This window comes from Dermacentor andersoni, chromosome 1, assembly GCF_023375885.2.
Source record: "Dermacentor andersoni chromosome 1, qqDerAnde1_hic_scaffold, whole genome shotgun sequence".
Classification (NCBI taxonomy): domain Eukaryota; kingdom Metazoa; phylum Arthropoda; class Arachnida; order Ixodida; family Ixodidae; genus Dermacentor; species Dermacentor andersoni.
In genome coordinates, this window is record NC_092814.1 from 379,771,453 (window position 1) to 379,788,993 (window position 17,541).

The window sequence follows — 17,541 nt, forward strand, 5'->3', positions numbered from 1 at the left end:
ACCGCCGGCTTGGGAGTGGCACATCTACTGACGTAAGCGGCGAAGCGAACGGTTCGTATTCCGAACCGTTATAAGATTCGGCCCCTGGACGGTCCTCTACCGGATGTTGCTGTGGCCAGGTGGGACAGGAGGAAATAAAGTTCGTGAAATGAACGCGCATGCAACGCTGTACGCAATGTACCCTTGATGTACCGCACCACGGCAATGGCAACGGACGAAGGAATATCCGCGGGAAATTTTGCCCTCTCTGGCGGTATCATGCTAACGTGCTAACGATTGTTTAGTATTGCTGCGGAGCGCGCCAGTCCGAGCAGCACGGTTGCGCGCAGCACGGCGTGGTTTCGCGAGAAATGCAAACAAGAGAGGAGAGCTGGCCCGATAGGCGGAGCAACGCCATGAGTAACGCCAACTTCCGGCTTCACTTTCGCTTCACAAAGAATGACGTCAGGGCCTCTCGTGAGTTTCCTTCCTCCGTGGCTTCTGAAATTTTCCACTTCTGGCTACCCGCGGGCTGCCAGAGCCGCCAGAGCGCCTTCGTTTTTCTCGGATTGCTCCGCCCACCGCGCGACGCACTTCCGCCGGGCGTTCGTGTTGCTCGCGCTGGACTGTTCTGGCTACCCGCGGGCTGCCAGCCTGCCAGAACCTGCCAGGACGATTTTGGTCTGGCTGCTCTCTCGAAGTTCTCTGGCTAGCAGATGACTAAAAGAGGCGATGGGCGCTCGCCGCCATTTGCTGGGACTTCACGGATTGCAACGCGGGTGCTTGAGGACTTACATTTACCTCGCTCAGCCAACTGTCTACGGTCATCTTCGGATTTCCTTACTTCTAGCGTTATCTTTTTAGGTGCTAACACTCCGTCCCGCATCGCGAAGCGGTGTGATACGAGCCGTGGTGAACCGTTTGAAGCTTTTGTGTGTGTGTATATGTGTGTGTGTCCCCTGATTGCTTCTTCGCGGCGGTGAACAGAGCGCCGCGCTCTCATGCGTGCATGTTATCTGCATCCTGTTCCACGCAAGTTGTAGACGCTCATTCACACATTGCGGTACATTTTGGGTTCGTCTTTCACTGGTGGCGTTCCTTTTCACATATCTCGCGTATGTATATCTCTCCTTTTTCTGCAGTAGCGAAGGCTTTGCTGCTAGCCCGTGTTCGCTCCGTCTCTCCGTCGTGTGCTTAGGTGGCAGCTCGAAACCGATATGTGTTCGAACTGCAGGCCGTTGATATAAGAATACACTGATTGCACTCGGTACATTAGACACACGTACATTGGCTTATTGCTCTCATGATTGCGACCAATGTTTTTCGTGTGAAACGTTTCGCTGGTCACAGGCGACGTGCATTTTCATGCGCCAGCCGCGTCCCCAGCTCCTTAGGGTCAAAATGAGAAGCACCATCAGCCACAACAAACTTGCTGAAATCGAAGCCCAAGCAGGTCGGCGCGAAATTTTATGTGTATGAGACGTACCCGATAACCTGCTTTTTCATGTCTTGTGATGACACAGCGCCAACTCATCAATGTCGCCGGCGGGCGACGTGATTACTGCGAACAGGGATCCTCCAGCTATCGCTTTCGAGTATACAATCACGATTTCGCGTCTTGTCATCCGCCGCGTCGGGGGCCAACTGTTGCGCTGCGCAAGGCGAGTTTGGCCCAGTACGCGTCCTGCGCCGAGTCGCGCGAAATCGCGCGAAAGTCATCGTATTCCTGAATGCAACTATGTATTTTCAAGCAGGTAACGCATAAATGGGCCGACTACGCCGAGCGCGCGCTGGCCTCGCCGGGCGCTGCCATGCTGGTAGCATGTTTACATTTGGCCAGCTGTACCGGCGTTCGATTTCGCAAACTTCGGGCAGGTTCGGGTTGTGTTGGGATCCCAGCCCACGTGACTTCCTGTCAGAACCGGAACTAGCTGGCTGCCATCTGGCTGCCAGTGGGCTGCCAGAACTCCGAAAATCGAAGAAGCCCTCTCAAGTTCAACAAATGGCCACAGAGGGCGAAAAAATCGACCGCGCGCTGCTGCTAACAAAACCAGCATAGTAGAATCACTTCGGAATGCTTACGTTAGTTTCAAGATTTTCCGCTATAGGCGCCGTAATAAGCGCTATTTTATCTTACAAACTTTCTCTTACAATAACCGAAGCATTCTTATTACATAAAAAAGTGGGCGAAATCGATCTTTCACCTGACCTATGGCCTGGATTTAAATTTTTTACCGGTATTTTCGAGTGCATGCCGGCACGGATTCATTCGTTCGTGTGCTCAGACTGGTTGCTTCTCTTTTGCTAAAACTAGTTTATTGCGCTTCGATGTCTCGCGTTATTTAACCTGGGGTGAAGTGACGTGTTTGCAAGCGGACAAGTAAGCCCGAAAGTTGGGTTTCGGTCGTGAGCCATTCGGAACACGTCTGCATCGAAACGGGAGCTGGATTCTGCTACGGCTGATAACGGCAATAACGGTGAGTCGTTTAACACCGCTGCTTGGATCGTTATGTAATATTCCTCTCGTTAACTTACAGGCAGAGACAATTTAAGGAACTAGATCCTGCACAACATATGCCAGTCGGGATCCTCCGTTGCTGTTTCCTAAATAAACCGTTACTTGCGAGGCTGTCGGTATACACACACAATTGGGAAAGAAAGCGCGATATCGGGACGCGCGTGTCATTTTTGGTCTTATTGTAGCCGTGGCCGTAGGTGACTGGGTAGCCTTAACAATATAGATATAAAACTTTTTTTCGAGTCCGCCGGCAACTTCTTTCGTCCACAAAACCAAATAATCCTTTGGTAAAATGATGTGAAAGTACAGAATTTAATGTATTAAACAGTTGCAAGCGTGATAATTCACTCATATTTCGTATTTGTTGCTTCCAAATGTTCTTGCTGTTCAGTTTGGTTTGCCGTGGGGCATTTATTTTTGCAGAAGTGAAGCAGTGCATCACGTTCGTGCAGAAAAATAATACATCAATTCTAATAGCTGCATGACTTGCATGCATTTGCTTGTGGAACCAGCAGTGTGATCTCTTCCAGTGTATAAATGAACGCACAAATGTTCTCATTTGTGATCTTAACAATACTTAATCTGTTTACATGCATTCTATAGTTCGGCAGACATAAATTTTATGGACAATAGCAATATTTATTTAACGCGCTGCTTAAGCACCCTAGAACAGACAGTGTACATTTGCATGTGTTCTGTAGTCGCAAACCGTTACAATATATATGTCGCACCTTTTCGCATTTCATATTGCAAAATTGTGTTTTTTTCAATTTCTGATTCAGTCAAAATTTCTGTTCCAGACATGCAGTAATGAGGACGGCGCCAGTATAGAGCAACACACTCCACACACTAAACAGAAGCTGCTGCCTGCTACAACAAGGCCATTGTATGGACGTTGGCTGCTACTACAAGGTAAACAACACGTGGTTTAGAAATAAATATCCCGGATATATGCTGTATTGGCTTGCTAGTCTTGAGATACATGTCATTTGTTTGCAGCAGAAATGAATGTTTGTTCATGTTTATGGTTCAGTATAATTGGTTCGAACATAAAAGAAACACGAGTTTGGCTAATCTGTGCTGTATCTCATGTGTCACTGTTCTGCCCCAACAGAGTCCATGCCAAGCATATCTTGGTCATCACAGGAGCTCCTATCCACACCAACAGAAAGGGGCTGGAGCTGAATTCGCAAGGCTTTTACACCACGAACAAAGAAGCGCATGCAGAAGAATTTGCATGAGATATCAAGTCTGCAGAGCACTGTGTCAACACTGAAAAGAGCTTCAGCCACCATTCCACCAGCACGGACAAATTGCCTCAGTTATCCAGGTAACTCAAAAAGGACTTTATAGAAATTCGTCGTCTTCAGATGCACCTGCAACTTCTGATCAAGCACGGACGACGCTGGGCAAACGAGTTCCGTCAGTTTGCCCTTAATCAGCTTTCTGGCCATGTCAATTCCATTTGTGCCAAGTTTAATTTTTCTTCTATAAATGCAAGCTTTTTCATTGCCCATTCTCGTTAGAGATCATTCATCATCATCCAAACATAAAGGTCAACCGATTCTTCGCTGATACTTAATACCAGTCACTGTCTAGTAGCATAACATATCTGTAGCAGTACCTTTTAGTGTATGTTGTCATGCACAATTCCTCTCCTGAAATAGCTGATGCAACATCGACATGTGTCTTACATTAACCTATGCACCATTTTGCTTTTCTTTATGTTTTTGGCCTTCAATGCTTGCAGAGCAGAGTGGCTTCTCTCTTGAATGCAAACTTCCTCATTTTCCATATTCCTAGTCTCGTTGATCATTGCTCTTCTTCCTCGATAGCCTGGGTCTTTGCGCAAGCTACACTGAATGATTGATTGCAAAATCTGGTTTTGCTGCCCTACTTGGTTGTCATCGCCGTGTTACATTTCTCGGATGTGGGGGCCTGGTCAGTTGCATTGGGAAGCAGCCTCTCGAAGTAAGCATTTGCTCCTCCAGTCCACACAGCGACAGTAGCTCCCAATTTACACACACCGTGATTCGTGCTCCCCGTTCAGCCTTTCCTGCTGCAGCCATGGGCAAATTGTGCCTGTTGCCATTCTCGGCCGCGATTAAGCATGAACGGAGACCGGCATACGTGCTTACATGGTCCGACGTGTGTGAAGTTGGGTGCAAAGGCCCGCAAAAGTGGCTGATGAAGGTGATGCCCAAGAAAGCGACTTGACCATATTGAGACAATGTGGGCCACCAAGTGCGAGCCACACATTAGCGGCCCCCGAAAGAAAATTAACGTGCAGGTTGGAAAGGAGTTAACGCTAATGTGCCGGGTAGTCCATGTCGCTGTGTTGGCTGCGGCAGCAGATGCCTGTTTCACCCGATTGCTTCGCAATGCAAGTTGCTCATCTTTAACGGCGACTGCCGCTGCAAATGGGCGGGACACTCTGTCCAATCTGCTTGCGCCGCTGGTTGTCGCTCATTACTAGACCGCTATGTGCGACGACAACGGTGAGCTGTTTACGAGCTCCCGTCAAAGATTCCAGCGTATCTCGACATACAAATCTTATTTCTGCTATTGCACGAGAATGTACACTGCTTGTCTTCTGCCAATAAAGTCCCACGTTCTGTTCACTCACTTGTGGGTTTTTTGTATGGGCGTCAGTAGAGGCTCTTTGGTCTCCTGGCAATTAGAATGCACCGGCTACGCGGCAGCCGAGGCATCGAGGCATGCCGCATAGCCGGCGGGGCGAGTACGGCGCGTACGAGCGGATACAAGCGCACACGACTGGCGAAAAACGGCCATATTGAATAATGCTCTAAAAAAAATTCGCATTTCCACTTCCTGTTTTAGCATCGCCATCTGGCGTCCAACTAGGTAAGTTCCATGCGCTGCCGCTGCTTATTTTCGAACCACTGCGGAAGGTACAGTTTCTCTTCTCTAATGTCGTTCTTTATTCTATGTCGCGGTGCCGGCGGCGGGTGCTCCTTGCCGCCTCACGTATGATCCACGGCTTTCCGCTCCTCCGCCTCCGCGTCGCGTGGCTGTACGGCTTCTCAGCCATGTCTCTCGCTTCCCCGTTAGGGGGCGCGTTCCTCAGTGGCCCTTGTCACCTCTGGCAGTGCTTTCACCTGGCTGTCCCTCTCCCGCCTCCATTCTTGCCCTATGCCTCCTCTTACATGGCGCAGTGCCGTTGCGGTGACTCTATAGACATTTATAGCGTTTCGTCCCTTTACTTCTACTACCCACCCCAACCTTCTTCGGCCATTTGAGGCCTGTCTGTGAGTCAATGAGTGTGTGACCTCGACTCAATACCCCTGTTCTCCACCGATTTCGTCATCCCACCTCAGAAGAATCGTTAAATAATAATTGTTAGTCTCGCCCACCCCCCCCCCCCTCTCCGCGGTGGTGACCCACTATCACATGGCGCGATGTCGCGTCGCCGGAGTGCCGGCTCGATAGCGGCGGAGCGCGGTGTATGCTGCCCAATCCGAAACACATACCCGCCTCCATTCGGTCCTGCGTGTTCTGTATGCCGTTGCCTGTCCTTGAAATAAGGCAGCAGCTGCGCTCAAAAATCGCCTTACCAAGAAACGTAATCGTCGGGCAACGTTTTTCCACTTTGACACATCTAACCCTAACGCATTAAAAAGGATTCGCCTCCCATCTCGCTGCTGCTGTGTGCGACCACAACAAAGTGGCAGCAAGCACGCGAGCAAGTGCGCGCGAGCGCTGATCGACAGACATAAAAGGGAAAGAGAAGCGGTGGTTCATACGGCTAACGAGCTGGCCCGTTGCCTTATAAAGCATCGAGAACGACCTACAGTGGCGCTGCGAGCGCCGCTCGTGTGTCGTCAAGACACGGACTTACGCCTGTCGTCTGCAGCAGTTCGGGCCACGTCCTCGTGCCTGCTGTTCTGTTTTCGTTTGTTCGCTCTCGTTCCTTATGCTTGAATACTTATGACGGTCGTCTCCAATATATGTCTTACGAAGTCTTCGTTCTCGAAAATGTATTCGATGAGCTTATTTCCTAGATGACAATATATTTCTGAAGCGCAATGCTACCGTGCCACCCGATGGAGCTCCGACCAGCGCATTGAGGTTTTTTCGTGCGCGGATCTAAACTCTGAAGCGTAGCCCGCGAGAACAATATATGCACAAACTCAAAAATATAGCACATAAGAATCCAGTTAGGAACCATACCTACTATGGTGCAACATTTATGTCAGAATTAAATGCTGACTATATATGACTTCTACAACATTTACTTTGAATATAACCGGCTAAACACATTTGCTCGCGACGAGTTGTTCATGGTATAATATCGAATTTTTGCGTTTCTTCACAGAAACGCTCTGCAGTGACACGAAGACTTAACTAACACTGCTGCTTAGGTTCTGCCAGCACCACTTTCATATTGAACTGCTTCTCAAAATTAGGCCATTCTTCACCGACTAATTTTATGTGGCGATTATTTAAAGTAAAACTGACTGAGGCATACGGATGTTTCCAGGACACGGAAATGAATGTACCAATGCTTATTCACTTCCACTGCCACATGTCCAGCCCACTTGCGCAATTTAGTCGTGATTTTTCTTTGAGAAACAGTCATTGCGAATCTGTTTGGTGAACTGACACAGGCTGCTCGGGCCAAATATTTCAGTGAAATATGCCTTTTTGACCGTATGGCTGCAGCCACCAAGAAGTCGAAGCCTCATTCATTACTAGTGTGCGACATAATGAAGAAATGATTGTTCCCCATTGGAAGTAAAAAGTCAAATGAATTCGTGTGAGCCTTGTGGTGCCTTCATTGTGAGGCTGGTATGCCAAGTTCTCTTTTATGGACAGACGAAGCGAATAGTTCTGAGTTTGTATAATTAAACAACGCAGGATCGAGACATGGTGTGGCATAATGTGTAGGAATTTCCGTTTACAAGGCAGCCTTATGTGCGCTGTAGTGCCTGGAGTATACTTTAGGCATTTCAATTGGCGCTGTAAAGGGCTACTTCATGCTTCCAATTCGAAGTTGTAGTGAACTGCTGTGTTTTGCGAACAATTGGTGCCTCGCCATAACTACATGCCCGTTGCGTCAGTTGCGGGAGGGGTGCGCCATATTGTCGATAAAAGCTAGTGAGGGACACTGTGAACCATTTCATCCCTTACAGTTGATTGGTTCTCGAACTTAACCACGAAATTTTCTTTCACGTGATTTTTGTTATGGTATTCGCGAAGTATATGCCTCATATACATGATGCGCCGTCGTGTTAACAGCCCATGCGCTTTCTGGGTGCCTGTTTCAGAGAACGGTGAAAGTAGGAGCAAAGCTTTTCACACGGAATGCGCGCCTAACGCTTCCTTTTAAGCACGAATGCAGTGGCCGCAATTGACTAAAACAACTCGCCAGAGCAATAAGAGTCACGATGAAAGCTTCGCTTGGCATTGTCATTCTAACATGGATTGATAATATCGACACCAAAATTTTTTCTTCCATATAAAATCCGATGTCTCTCATAGCTAAGTACTAAGGGAATGTTAAGCGTTTAGATGGGCATCACATAACTTCGCCTGTTGAATTTGCAGACATTCTTTTTTAAGCAACATTTATGGACAGACATGGCTCATATATGCATTTCAAAACCAGTATAACTCCTCAGCGCTCATGGCTTGTGATATCCAAGCTGTAAATTTTCACAACTCAACCCGTTTTGAAGAATAAACTGCGGTCCAAGCATGGCAGCAAAAATAATCCGAAATATCATTCAACTCGTCAGGTCCAGCCGCTGATACCCAAAGCATACACAAAGGGAACTAGGGCGCGCGGCTGCTGAGCGAGTCGGAACGAGCGGCATCCTGCCCGTGACGTCACTTGCAAGAGAGAACCACTCCAACTTCTCGCCGCTTATAGAACGCAGCTCTTCGGCGTCCTATTCTGCATTGACAGTCAGCGTGCTTCGGCATCGCTCGGCGTAACCGAACGAACGAGTACAGCGAACGATGACAAAGAGAACGCGGAGCACAGCGGGTGAGGAAAGACAGCTATAACGAAGAGAGCGAAGAGAGGCTGAACAGGAAGGCGGAGGAAGAGGCTACAGTGAAAACAGGAAGTGGAAGGCGGAGGAGGGGAATATGGAGAAAGGGCGAATAGGAAAGCGAAGTGCAGCGCAAGATGGCCTCTGCGGCAACAATGGCTACGAGATGGCGCCAGGGAAGTGCCTGTAGCCTGTTCACCGACGACGCCACCGATGCAATATATAGAAACAAAGCGCTGCATGAGCGGAGGTCTGTCTGCGGCGGCTGCTGTGAATCACGCCCACGTGTCACCCACATGTCGTCTCTCTTGGTCTCCCAGTTAGCGACGCAGTCGTGCCACTCTTAGCTTCGTTTGAAGCGTGCTGCACGAGACATATTGTCGGCGCCGGCATACATATCGCAACATGACAACACGCATAGAGCTGCGCTCAAATTTTACATTAGGGAGTATAGTAATTGACGCTGAAATTTGTGCCTTGGATTTTACAAGTCGAGATCTTCAGATATAGTGAGTCGGGCGGAAACAATTTTCGAGATAAGCGGTGAAAAATACAGGCTCAAACCACGGCCGGCGAAAATTTCGACTTAACCGATATTTGGAGACATCAGAGTTCAAGTAAACGATGCTTTGCTGCACATCGATGCTGTGTCGAATGAAAGTCAAATGGCGAGATATTACCTGTCTCCTTGCGCCATTTCGCTTCGTTGCGCTATTTCTGTGGCGCATCGTTGCGCTATTTCCGCCTTACATCTCTAGCAACGAAGCTTACAGTGGCACGCAAACTGTTCATTATCTACTGCTTTCTCCACCGAAGGAACGCACGCAAGCAGATAAACAGACGGACGGCTACACACACCTTTGGTACAACGTGCATGCTAATAGTTGTGTGCTGCACGGTGTCTAATAGAGGCACCGATGCCTAGACTGAGTCGCGTAATTACATTATCAGTAGGCGTTCGCAGTGAGGTGGTAACAATCAGCGCGTTGTCGGGTCCATCTCAAGGCAGGTTTTGTATGAAGCTTGTTCATTTAATCGGAATGATTGCTCTGGATCCTCCGAAGGCTGAGAAAAAAGATCATCATCATCAGCAGCAGCAGCCTGGTTACGCCGACTGCCGGGCAAAGGCTTCTCCCATACTTCTCCAACTACCGCGGTCATGTGCTAATTGTGGCCATGTTGTCCCTGCAAACTTCTTAATCTCTTCCACCCGTCTAACTTTCAGCCACCCCCTGCTACGCTTCCCTTCTCTTGGAATCTAGTCCGTAACCCTTAATGACCATCGTTTACCTTCCTTCCTCATTGCATGTCCTGCCCACGCCAATTTCTTTTTCTTGATTTCAACTAAGATGTAATTAACTCACGTTTGTTCCCTCGCCGACTCATTTGCCTTTAACCGGACCACGGGATGACCACTACTTTCCCTAATTTGGCCCTAATTCCTGTCTTTCACACCATGTCAATTGTTTAATTAACATCTTTCCCCAGGTAGCTGGCTTTATCACTCATGTTCAATGGAATACACATATCTTCAAGAAGTGTTTGCAAAATTTCGTGCACTTTGAGTATGTGCAGGTCATGTAACCGGTTGTAGCCTGTCCTTTAACAAAATGGCGTTGCTCCCTATCTTTACTTCAATTTCATTGTGGGTTATTTGTCATCAAGAGAACTCAAGCTTTCCATTGTGGTCTAGTTCTCATGAGAAAACATCGATTGACATAAGACGTGACTAGTACTTCAACAGTGCCCCCATTGAAAAAGTCGTCGCTCTTAATTGTAGAATGCACACAGATTTGCTTATGTGACAGCGAAAAACATGCAAATGATGAACTGAAGTTGAGAAAACAGAAAGATGGCGCAAATAAAAAAAATAGCGGAGAGCATAATAGTTGTTTAATGTGGAAGGACCAAGAGAGTAGCAATGGTGCAGTTCCAATATGGATATCGGGTAGTGAAGTGTAAAGAGGAAACAAAGTGCAGCTTACGGCTTTTTTTTATCTTTCTGGAACTCGTTCAAGTGTGAAGAACCGGGAGAAGTCCTCAAGTGGTATTTAGTGTTTCCTACCAGAAACCACATTTGACATTAAATCTATAATCGTTAAGAATGACTGAATAAAGATAATGTTAACGTGGCGGACGGCGCTCGGCGTCTGTTGAAGGTTAGGTAGAAGGTGGGCTGGGTTTGAGGATTGTGGGTGAAAACTATTCTATCTCACTCTTCGTTTTTTTTTAGGCCTATATGGACCTTTGTGCTTCTTCCTAGGCGCATGTGCAATTGAGGCGTTCTTGCATGGACTGGTCGACTTCTCCTAAACTGTTCAAAACATGCCACTTTGACTACCCCATGTCGCGATGGCTTTCTGTACTTCCTGGACAGATTGTGTTACATATACTAGGGTTCTAATGTCATAGCGTAATAAGTGTTCGATGCCGGATTACCCATTCGAGAAAGCTGTTGTACTCCAAATGAGCTGCTGTAAATCTCTCCAGCACGACGCATGACAATATGTGCATCGGCTACAAATGTTTGCATTTGTAGCTTAACCAATACGGTGTTATAATTGGTCAAGTTAGCACATGTAATCAATTAAATAAATGGTGTAATAGTAAACAATTGGTAGCGTTAGAAAAAAAACTGGTAATGTCGTCGTCGCCGCTTCGAAATTAACCAGAGATTATCAGAAATTACGCCCCAGGCTGCTGTCCCAGTGGCCACGGCGAAAAATGTCCGCACGCGTCCCTCCATAAAGCCTGCAAACTAAGAGCATTAATCGCGCTGCTCGTCATTTCAAAGACCAATTTCATGACTGTATAATTGTTGCTTTCGTTGTAGTGACTCTGTCTTCATCAGAAAAAAGCCGCTCACAACAGTGAGAACAACCTGCTTACATTTAAAGAGGCATTTTTATTACTTCAAGAATACAAAACTAGAAACATAATATATTGAAGAAAACGAAAACGTTGAACAACTGATAACACAAATGCGCGTAAGAAGTTTTGCGCCTTCTGCACTGCACCAGCGCAAGCACCACCACCTCATGCCGCCGCCGTCGGCTGCAAGGTGTCCCATCAACGGCACCTAACAGCCACCGTGGGGCCAGCGACTGCAGCTCCGAGCCCGCACTCCCCGCGCAGCCGATAGCAGCGGCACCTGCCAGCGCTGCTGTCCCAGTGGCCACGGAGAAATACGTCCGCAGGCGCCGCAGACCCCACTCGGAGCTGTACGTTGAGTTCGTGGGACTCAGCACAGCCCCAGGTGACGAGGTGTTTCAGCCAGAGTTGTTCACCGCTGGAAGGACGCCCACCACGCAACCCTGTCCAGTGCAGCACACGCGACGATCCTCTTCCAGATGACGATGGTGTTGACCTGCTTGTCGAGGATACGCACGTGGACGACTCGAGGAGCGAGGTCTCGGCGCTTGTCCGTCGCTCTGATCTCCCGCCAGCGTCCGTAGCTCCCACCGGCATGCCTGATGTGGCAGAGGTGTTGCTTCCAAGCCTGGTAGCCCTGAATGGAGAGGGCAGGTGTCTTCTTGCACCAGTGGTCGCGTCTCGACTGGCCACGGGTCCCTCGTGGTGGTCTCGCCGCCACTAGCCGCTGCTGTGCTCGGAAGCACAGGTACGTGGAGTAGCGTGAGCCCACCGGTCGCGTGCCACATCACGGTCGTCATGTCCTTCCACTCCATTCGGCGACTTGAGCTCACGGAACGGAGACGTGGTTCAGAACGGGACCGCCAACACAGGCGTGACAGAACATTGGCCCGTGCTCTTCGTCTTCGTTTTCTTCGTCGCTTCCTCGGTTCTTGAAAGAATGCGTGGCTCTTCCCTCACGGTGTAAAGAAAAAAAAATTAAAAGGCAATCAAATTTTAAGACCATAATGAGGACTCTGACTTTTCAATTTTTCTTTTCTTTGAATTCGGCGTACATACATCGGGTTTTAGAAAAACCCGGATGTCAAGTTTTTTTTTATTTTTCTGAATAAATATTCACAATAAAACTCACTTCACGCGAGTTGTTCAACGGGCCACCTAAAATACGCTGTAATTTCTCATGTGTGGAGCATAGGTAGGATTCAGGCCCCGTAACTTAACTATGAAGTCGGCGTCCACACAAGAAAGCAACATGAAATGCAGCCAGAATTTTCGTATCAATAGCTTTCTAATACAGTATACAAATGCTCTTCATGATGACCTACTCTGAGCCAATGAAACTTCCAGGGACTGAGTCACCACAAAGCGATTCTCGTCTAAGCCGCCATGCTGTATAATTCATTTATTATTTCGTTTGTCTCCACTAAGTTGGATAGCTCGAATTTTTTACTTCGTACTGCAATATTAAGCTGAGCGGCTTTTTTTCTTTTATGTCTTTGTATAATTTAGACTGTAGTAATTTATCATATGGCTATGAGCCTAACCAGGGAAGCATTTTTACATGGTCGTTGTAAGACGAAGTGCGCTTATTTCGGAAAAACCATGACTTTCTTACGTCTAACTTAGAAACACGTATTATTTCGCTTTTATTTACAACTTTAAGGAAGTTCTTTATATTAGGATTTTAATAGCAGTCCCTCTTCAATGCACCTCCCCTTTTTGATTTTCTAAATCGTACTTCATTCGAGATATTCACGGTTCAATTTCAACACTCTGTCTTGGCAATATCGAAACCTTCAACGCCAGGACCGTCCGAGATGCAGCCCGTTATTAGTTGAGAAAGAAAAGTTGCATCGAAATCATTTCGTTGACCCAATGCGCATTAGCTCACCGCGAGGCGAACCCCGTTTTCCTCTTCTTTTGTCTCGTCCTGATTTAATTTTTAAGACTGCCGGTGCCAGATGGCATAATTCTTGTCCTTGAGCTAGTCTACTTGAAGAGTACTCGCACAAAAAATTCAAACGCATAATCGGCATATTGACCAAAATTCATTAATTACTTTTTGGACTAAATACCATATGGCACTTATTGCAATTGCGTTTCATTTTTAAAGCTTTGCCTCAATTTATGTGGGGCAATCTGTATACATCGGGTGTTTCAGCGAACACTCTCGAAAAATTTTTGAAGACTGCCTGTGGAAGATAGCACTATTCTAGTCCATGAGCTGGTCTACTTGAAGAGGCGGGCATTACTTGCACAAAAAATTGAAATGCATAACCGACAAATGAACAAAAATTCACGAATTATTTTTTAACTAATCACCATATGGTACTTACTGCTACTTAATAATTGTAGCCGAGGAGTTGGCAACGCGGCTCCACTTGGGACAAATTCTCAGGATGACGCCGCTTTCGAGATATTATTCCCGAACTTTGCGGAGAAATACATTGGCGTTCAGGTTACATTTGTGCTTCAATGCTTAAAAAGACGTTTTGTTAAGAAAGTAAGTCGAACGACAGCGCATTCTTATCGACAGTTTGACGGCCGGTTTGTCGTCAATGGTGTCGTGGACAGAATACTTTTCAAGTATACATATGCCTTGCAACCAGTTCGGCTAAGGGGACAGACGCAGCACAAGAAGTGGTTTCATGTAAAACCGTAAGCAGGGTCACTGCATGCCTCTTCCCAAACCGTTCAGGTACGGACACACTGGCGTCAAAACGCGCGCGGCACGCCGCCGGCGGCGCGCCGCGTGCCGCGAAACCTGCCGCGGAACCGGTTTGGTCTGCCGCGCAGAGGATGGGTCGAGGAGCCATTTTCGGCGGCTTGCCGCGTGCCGCGAACCAATGAGAGACGTCCGGGCTTTCTCCTAAGCGCCACCTCTTGGCTACTGCTGAAGTTAACTTCCAGCGGCGGCGGCGGAACCACGATCGACGACCGAGCGCTCCGAGCCAGCCGCGACTGCTTTATGTGCATCCACGTGCTCGTGTGCATCCACGGTGAAAAATGAATTTGAACCGGCAGAACATGATGGAGCAATTTCTAGAGACTGTTCGCTTGTTCCCCTTTCTATATGATAAAACCCATCCGGATTATAAAGACAAGGACGCCAAAATGAACCGGTGGGCGATCATCGGCAAAACATTCGATCTGACTGGTGAGTTGTTTTCATTCTTTATCTGAGCTTCCGCTGAATGTTCACGTCGGCAGGAATGTGCAGGGGTGAGCACACTTGTTTAGAGTGCTCTAGCGGTGTGCTGCGGAGCAAATGAGATGGAATCTCGGTTTCCTACGGGCATGGTGATTTTGCCTGAGCGGTTCGCATGTCGTATCAGGCTGCGCGCTTCGTACAGCGCCGCCTGATCACTCAAACAAGTTGCTCATCTTTTCATTTTGCAACCTTTCTTGGTGATAAACAGTGGCATTTCTGCAGGACCGCAAGCAGCCGCAAAATTTAAAAATGTGAAAGATCGGTGGCTCAAAATTGTGTCGGCGTCGGAGGGGGCCCGGAAAAGTGGCGCCGGAGGAGAGGCCGCAAAGGTCCACACGAAGTGGCCAGTTTTTGACATCGTGGATGGCATGCTGAGGCACTCGCCACATTATGCGGAAAGGTAAAAAAAAAAAAAGGCAACTTAGTTGCGTAGCCATCTGCGCCAACTCAAGCCTGGCATTGATAACTTCACTACTGTCACCTATCCTACCACTATTTTTTAAGCCGCTTTCTTCGTGTTTAATATCTTTTTACCTGCTTTGACTGCCCAAGCATCTGTGTTTTTAAGAATGTATTCCCTTCAGCTGAGCTGGTAGGTTCGCTATTGAAATTTTCATATTACCTTTTTCCTGGCGAGAAATCTGCAGGGATTGCATCAAAACACCTCAAATTTTATATTTCAGGTCTTTATCAAATGTGCCCCCAGAAGAGGACGTGTACGTTAAGTCTTGTTTCCATAAGTGTAACTTCAGTTTATAAAGCTTCAAGTGATTTAACTTGTTATGCATCTGTGCTTTTGTGCAGCTCCATTCCGCCATCTCCACTGTCATCGAACAGCCCTTCCAGTCCGAGTCTGGTGGCCAGGTGTGCACCTCATTGTTTGCTTACCATAACGGTTACTGCAGTGAAACAGTTTATGTACAACATTGTCATTTCATTCACCTGTGCAGCTGTATATCAAGCCCGGCTGCTATGCTTCTTCAAGAAATGTAAGCTGTACTAATTGTGGTGTCATTATCCACCAATAGTAGTAACATCCTATGTCTTTATATAATGCAGGTACTCTGACAGCCCCAATGATTTTACTGATGAAGACGATTTGAGGTGGGTGGTGATTTTCAGCTTTCCTCGCTGTGGTGCATCACAGGTTCCATATCAATACACCCTTTCCACAAGCCTTTCACGTATAAGAGTGGGTCCACTCTATTATGCACTGTTATGCTGCACTCCCATAGAAAAGGATTAGTTTTATGTGCATACAGATCTTGGCTTAGTTGCTGTCATGACTCGCCGCAGGTGTGCAGTTTCAAGTGAATCAGACACTCAACACTGCATTGCAATGTGCTGGGAAAAATGTTTCAGTGTCCTGTTTAATGACTGCACGTCTAAAAACTACAACAAGGTGTGAAACCAAGCTCTCGGGTACTAGATGAGTGTGATGTGTCTTGCTCCTTTTCATAGCATTGCAAGAAGACAACATGTTTTTTGCACGGCATAAATTGCAACATCTTTATTTTTTCTATAGCCTCCCCAGCACATCAGAAGGTGCGGCATCTGCTGCTGGCTCTTCAGGGTAAGTTAGTGTTCACTTCCTTGTGTCGGAATATGACACCATAACAAACATTTTTTTGAGGCAGGTTGTCAACTTCACAAGCAGGAGCCGCTGCCCCAGATCCAGGGTAAGAAAGCTGTGCGCACTTTCTTTGATTGGAAGCAGACATACTTTTCCAGTGCATTTCTTGAATGTAATGATGTGGCCTGTCCTGCAGGTCTGCCAAAAGGCGAGCAGCCAATGGACGTTCCTCTAGGTACTGGCATGTTTCACATTTCCTGCAGTATTTGAATGATAATCAGTGATTGCAAGAAAACATTGCGCTGATGTATTTATATGCAGGACCAAAAGAAGGCAGTCTGACAGCTTCGACGAAGCAGTGAAAGATGTCTTGGGCAGCTGCTCAGCTACGCTGTTAGCACTAAAAAAAAAAAAAGAAAAGCCTGCACCGACAGATGACGGTGACGATACAGCAAACTGGATAGCTGCTAAGCTGAGGATGCTACCAAATAAAAAAAGATGCGAGGTGACATTCAAGATCCACAAGCTGCTGTATGAAGCCGAAATGGAGCAGTATGAATAAATGAAATGAAAAGTGCTAGCAATCGATCATATTTTTCTATGAAAGCAAGCAATTTCGGCTTTCTTTTGACATGATAGTGTTTGTGCATGCTGACAAGTAGTTGCCTGTTATCGGAAATTACCTGCCGTCCTGCACGGGTCACGACACTTTCCTGCCATGGCACCTGGCCGTCACTCATGAAGTAGGATGCCAGTCCATCCCTTACTTCCAATGCAGCCCTGTAACAGAGAAAAGCACGAGATGTTCAACCTTTTCCTTCGGCTTATTGTGCCTGTCTGACTGAGGTCACAGTTCTAATGGGTGTGTTTTACTCCTCGTCGTTAGCTGTACCCACTGACTGTTGAAAACATGCACTACGCATGTATTTTTGCACTGTTACAACTCTTAACGCAAACTCTAATGAACAAGATCTTATGCCAAGTGTTATTGATGAGCTTCAATTGCTTTAATGTAAATAAAGCAGGAAATGCAAACTATTACTGATTTCATGCCTTCATGGAAGTAATAATTACCGAGCAGAGTGGTACCCCTGGTCTGTCCATCCAGGAAGGGCACTACTGTCGTTCCTCCATGCCCCATTTGTGACATTTCCCTCCCAGTCTTCATGGTCAACAAATCCAGGAGGGTTGTACGTTGTCCTTGCGAACACCGAATCTTTCATCAGAAAATTGTGAAGCGCCACACATGCCCTTACAATGTTCTCAGTGGTTTCTTCTGACGCTCGAAAAGGTCTCTTCAGTATTCGCCACCTACTAGCCAGGATACCAAAACTGTTTTCTATGAGCCTCCTTGCACGACTCAGCCGGTAAT

At 47.2% G+C, this 17,541-nt stretch overlaps 1 protein-coding gene across 2 annotated transcripts; it reads left to right on the plus strand.

The window, feature by feature from the left end:
* Window positions 1-14,572: 14,572 nt before the first annotated feature.
* Window positions 14,573-17,036, plus strand: LOC140215413 (uncharacterized). Of its 2 annotated transcripts, XM_072285985.1 has the most exons (9): window positions 14,573-14,996; window positions 15,280-15,312; window positions 15,401-15,460; window positions 15,547-15,585; window positions 15,656-15,700; window positions 16,122-16,169; window positions 16,234-16,275; window positions 16,366-16,404; window positions 16,491-17,036. In XM_072285985.1, the coding sequence occupies exons 1-9, from the start codon at window positions 14,965-14,967 to the stop codon at window positions 16,729-16,731; spliced, it is 579 nt and encodes a 192-aa protein (XP_072142086.1). In that variant the 5' UTR covers window positions 14,573-14,964; the 3' UTR covers window positions 16,732-17,036. The 2 variants fall into 2 exon arrangements, with proteins under 2 accessions (XP_072142086.1, XP_072142085.1); XM_072285984.1 differs by lacking the exon at window positions 14,573-14,996 and having other exon boundaries at window positions 15,197-15,460.
* The last annotated feature ends 505 nt before the right edge of the window (window positions 17,037-17,541 follow it).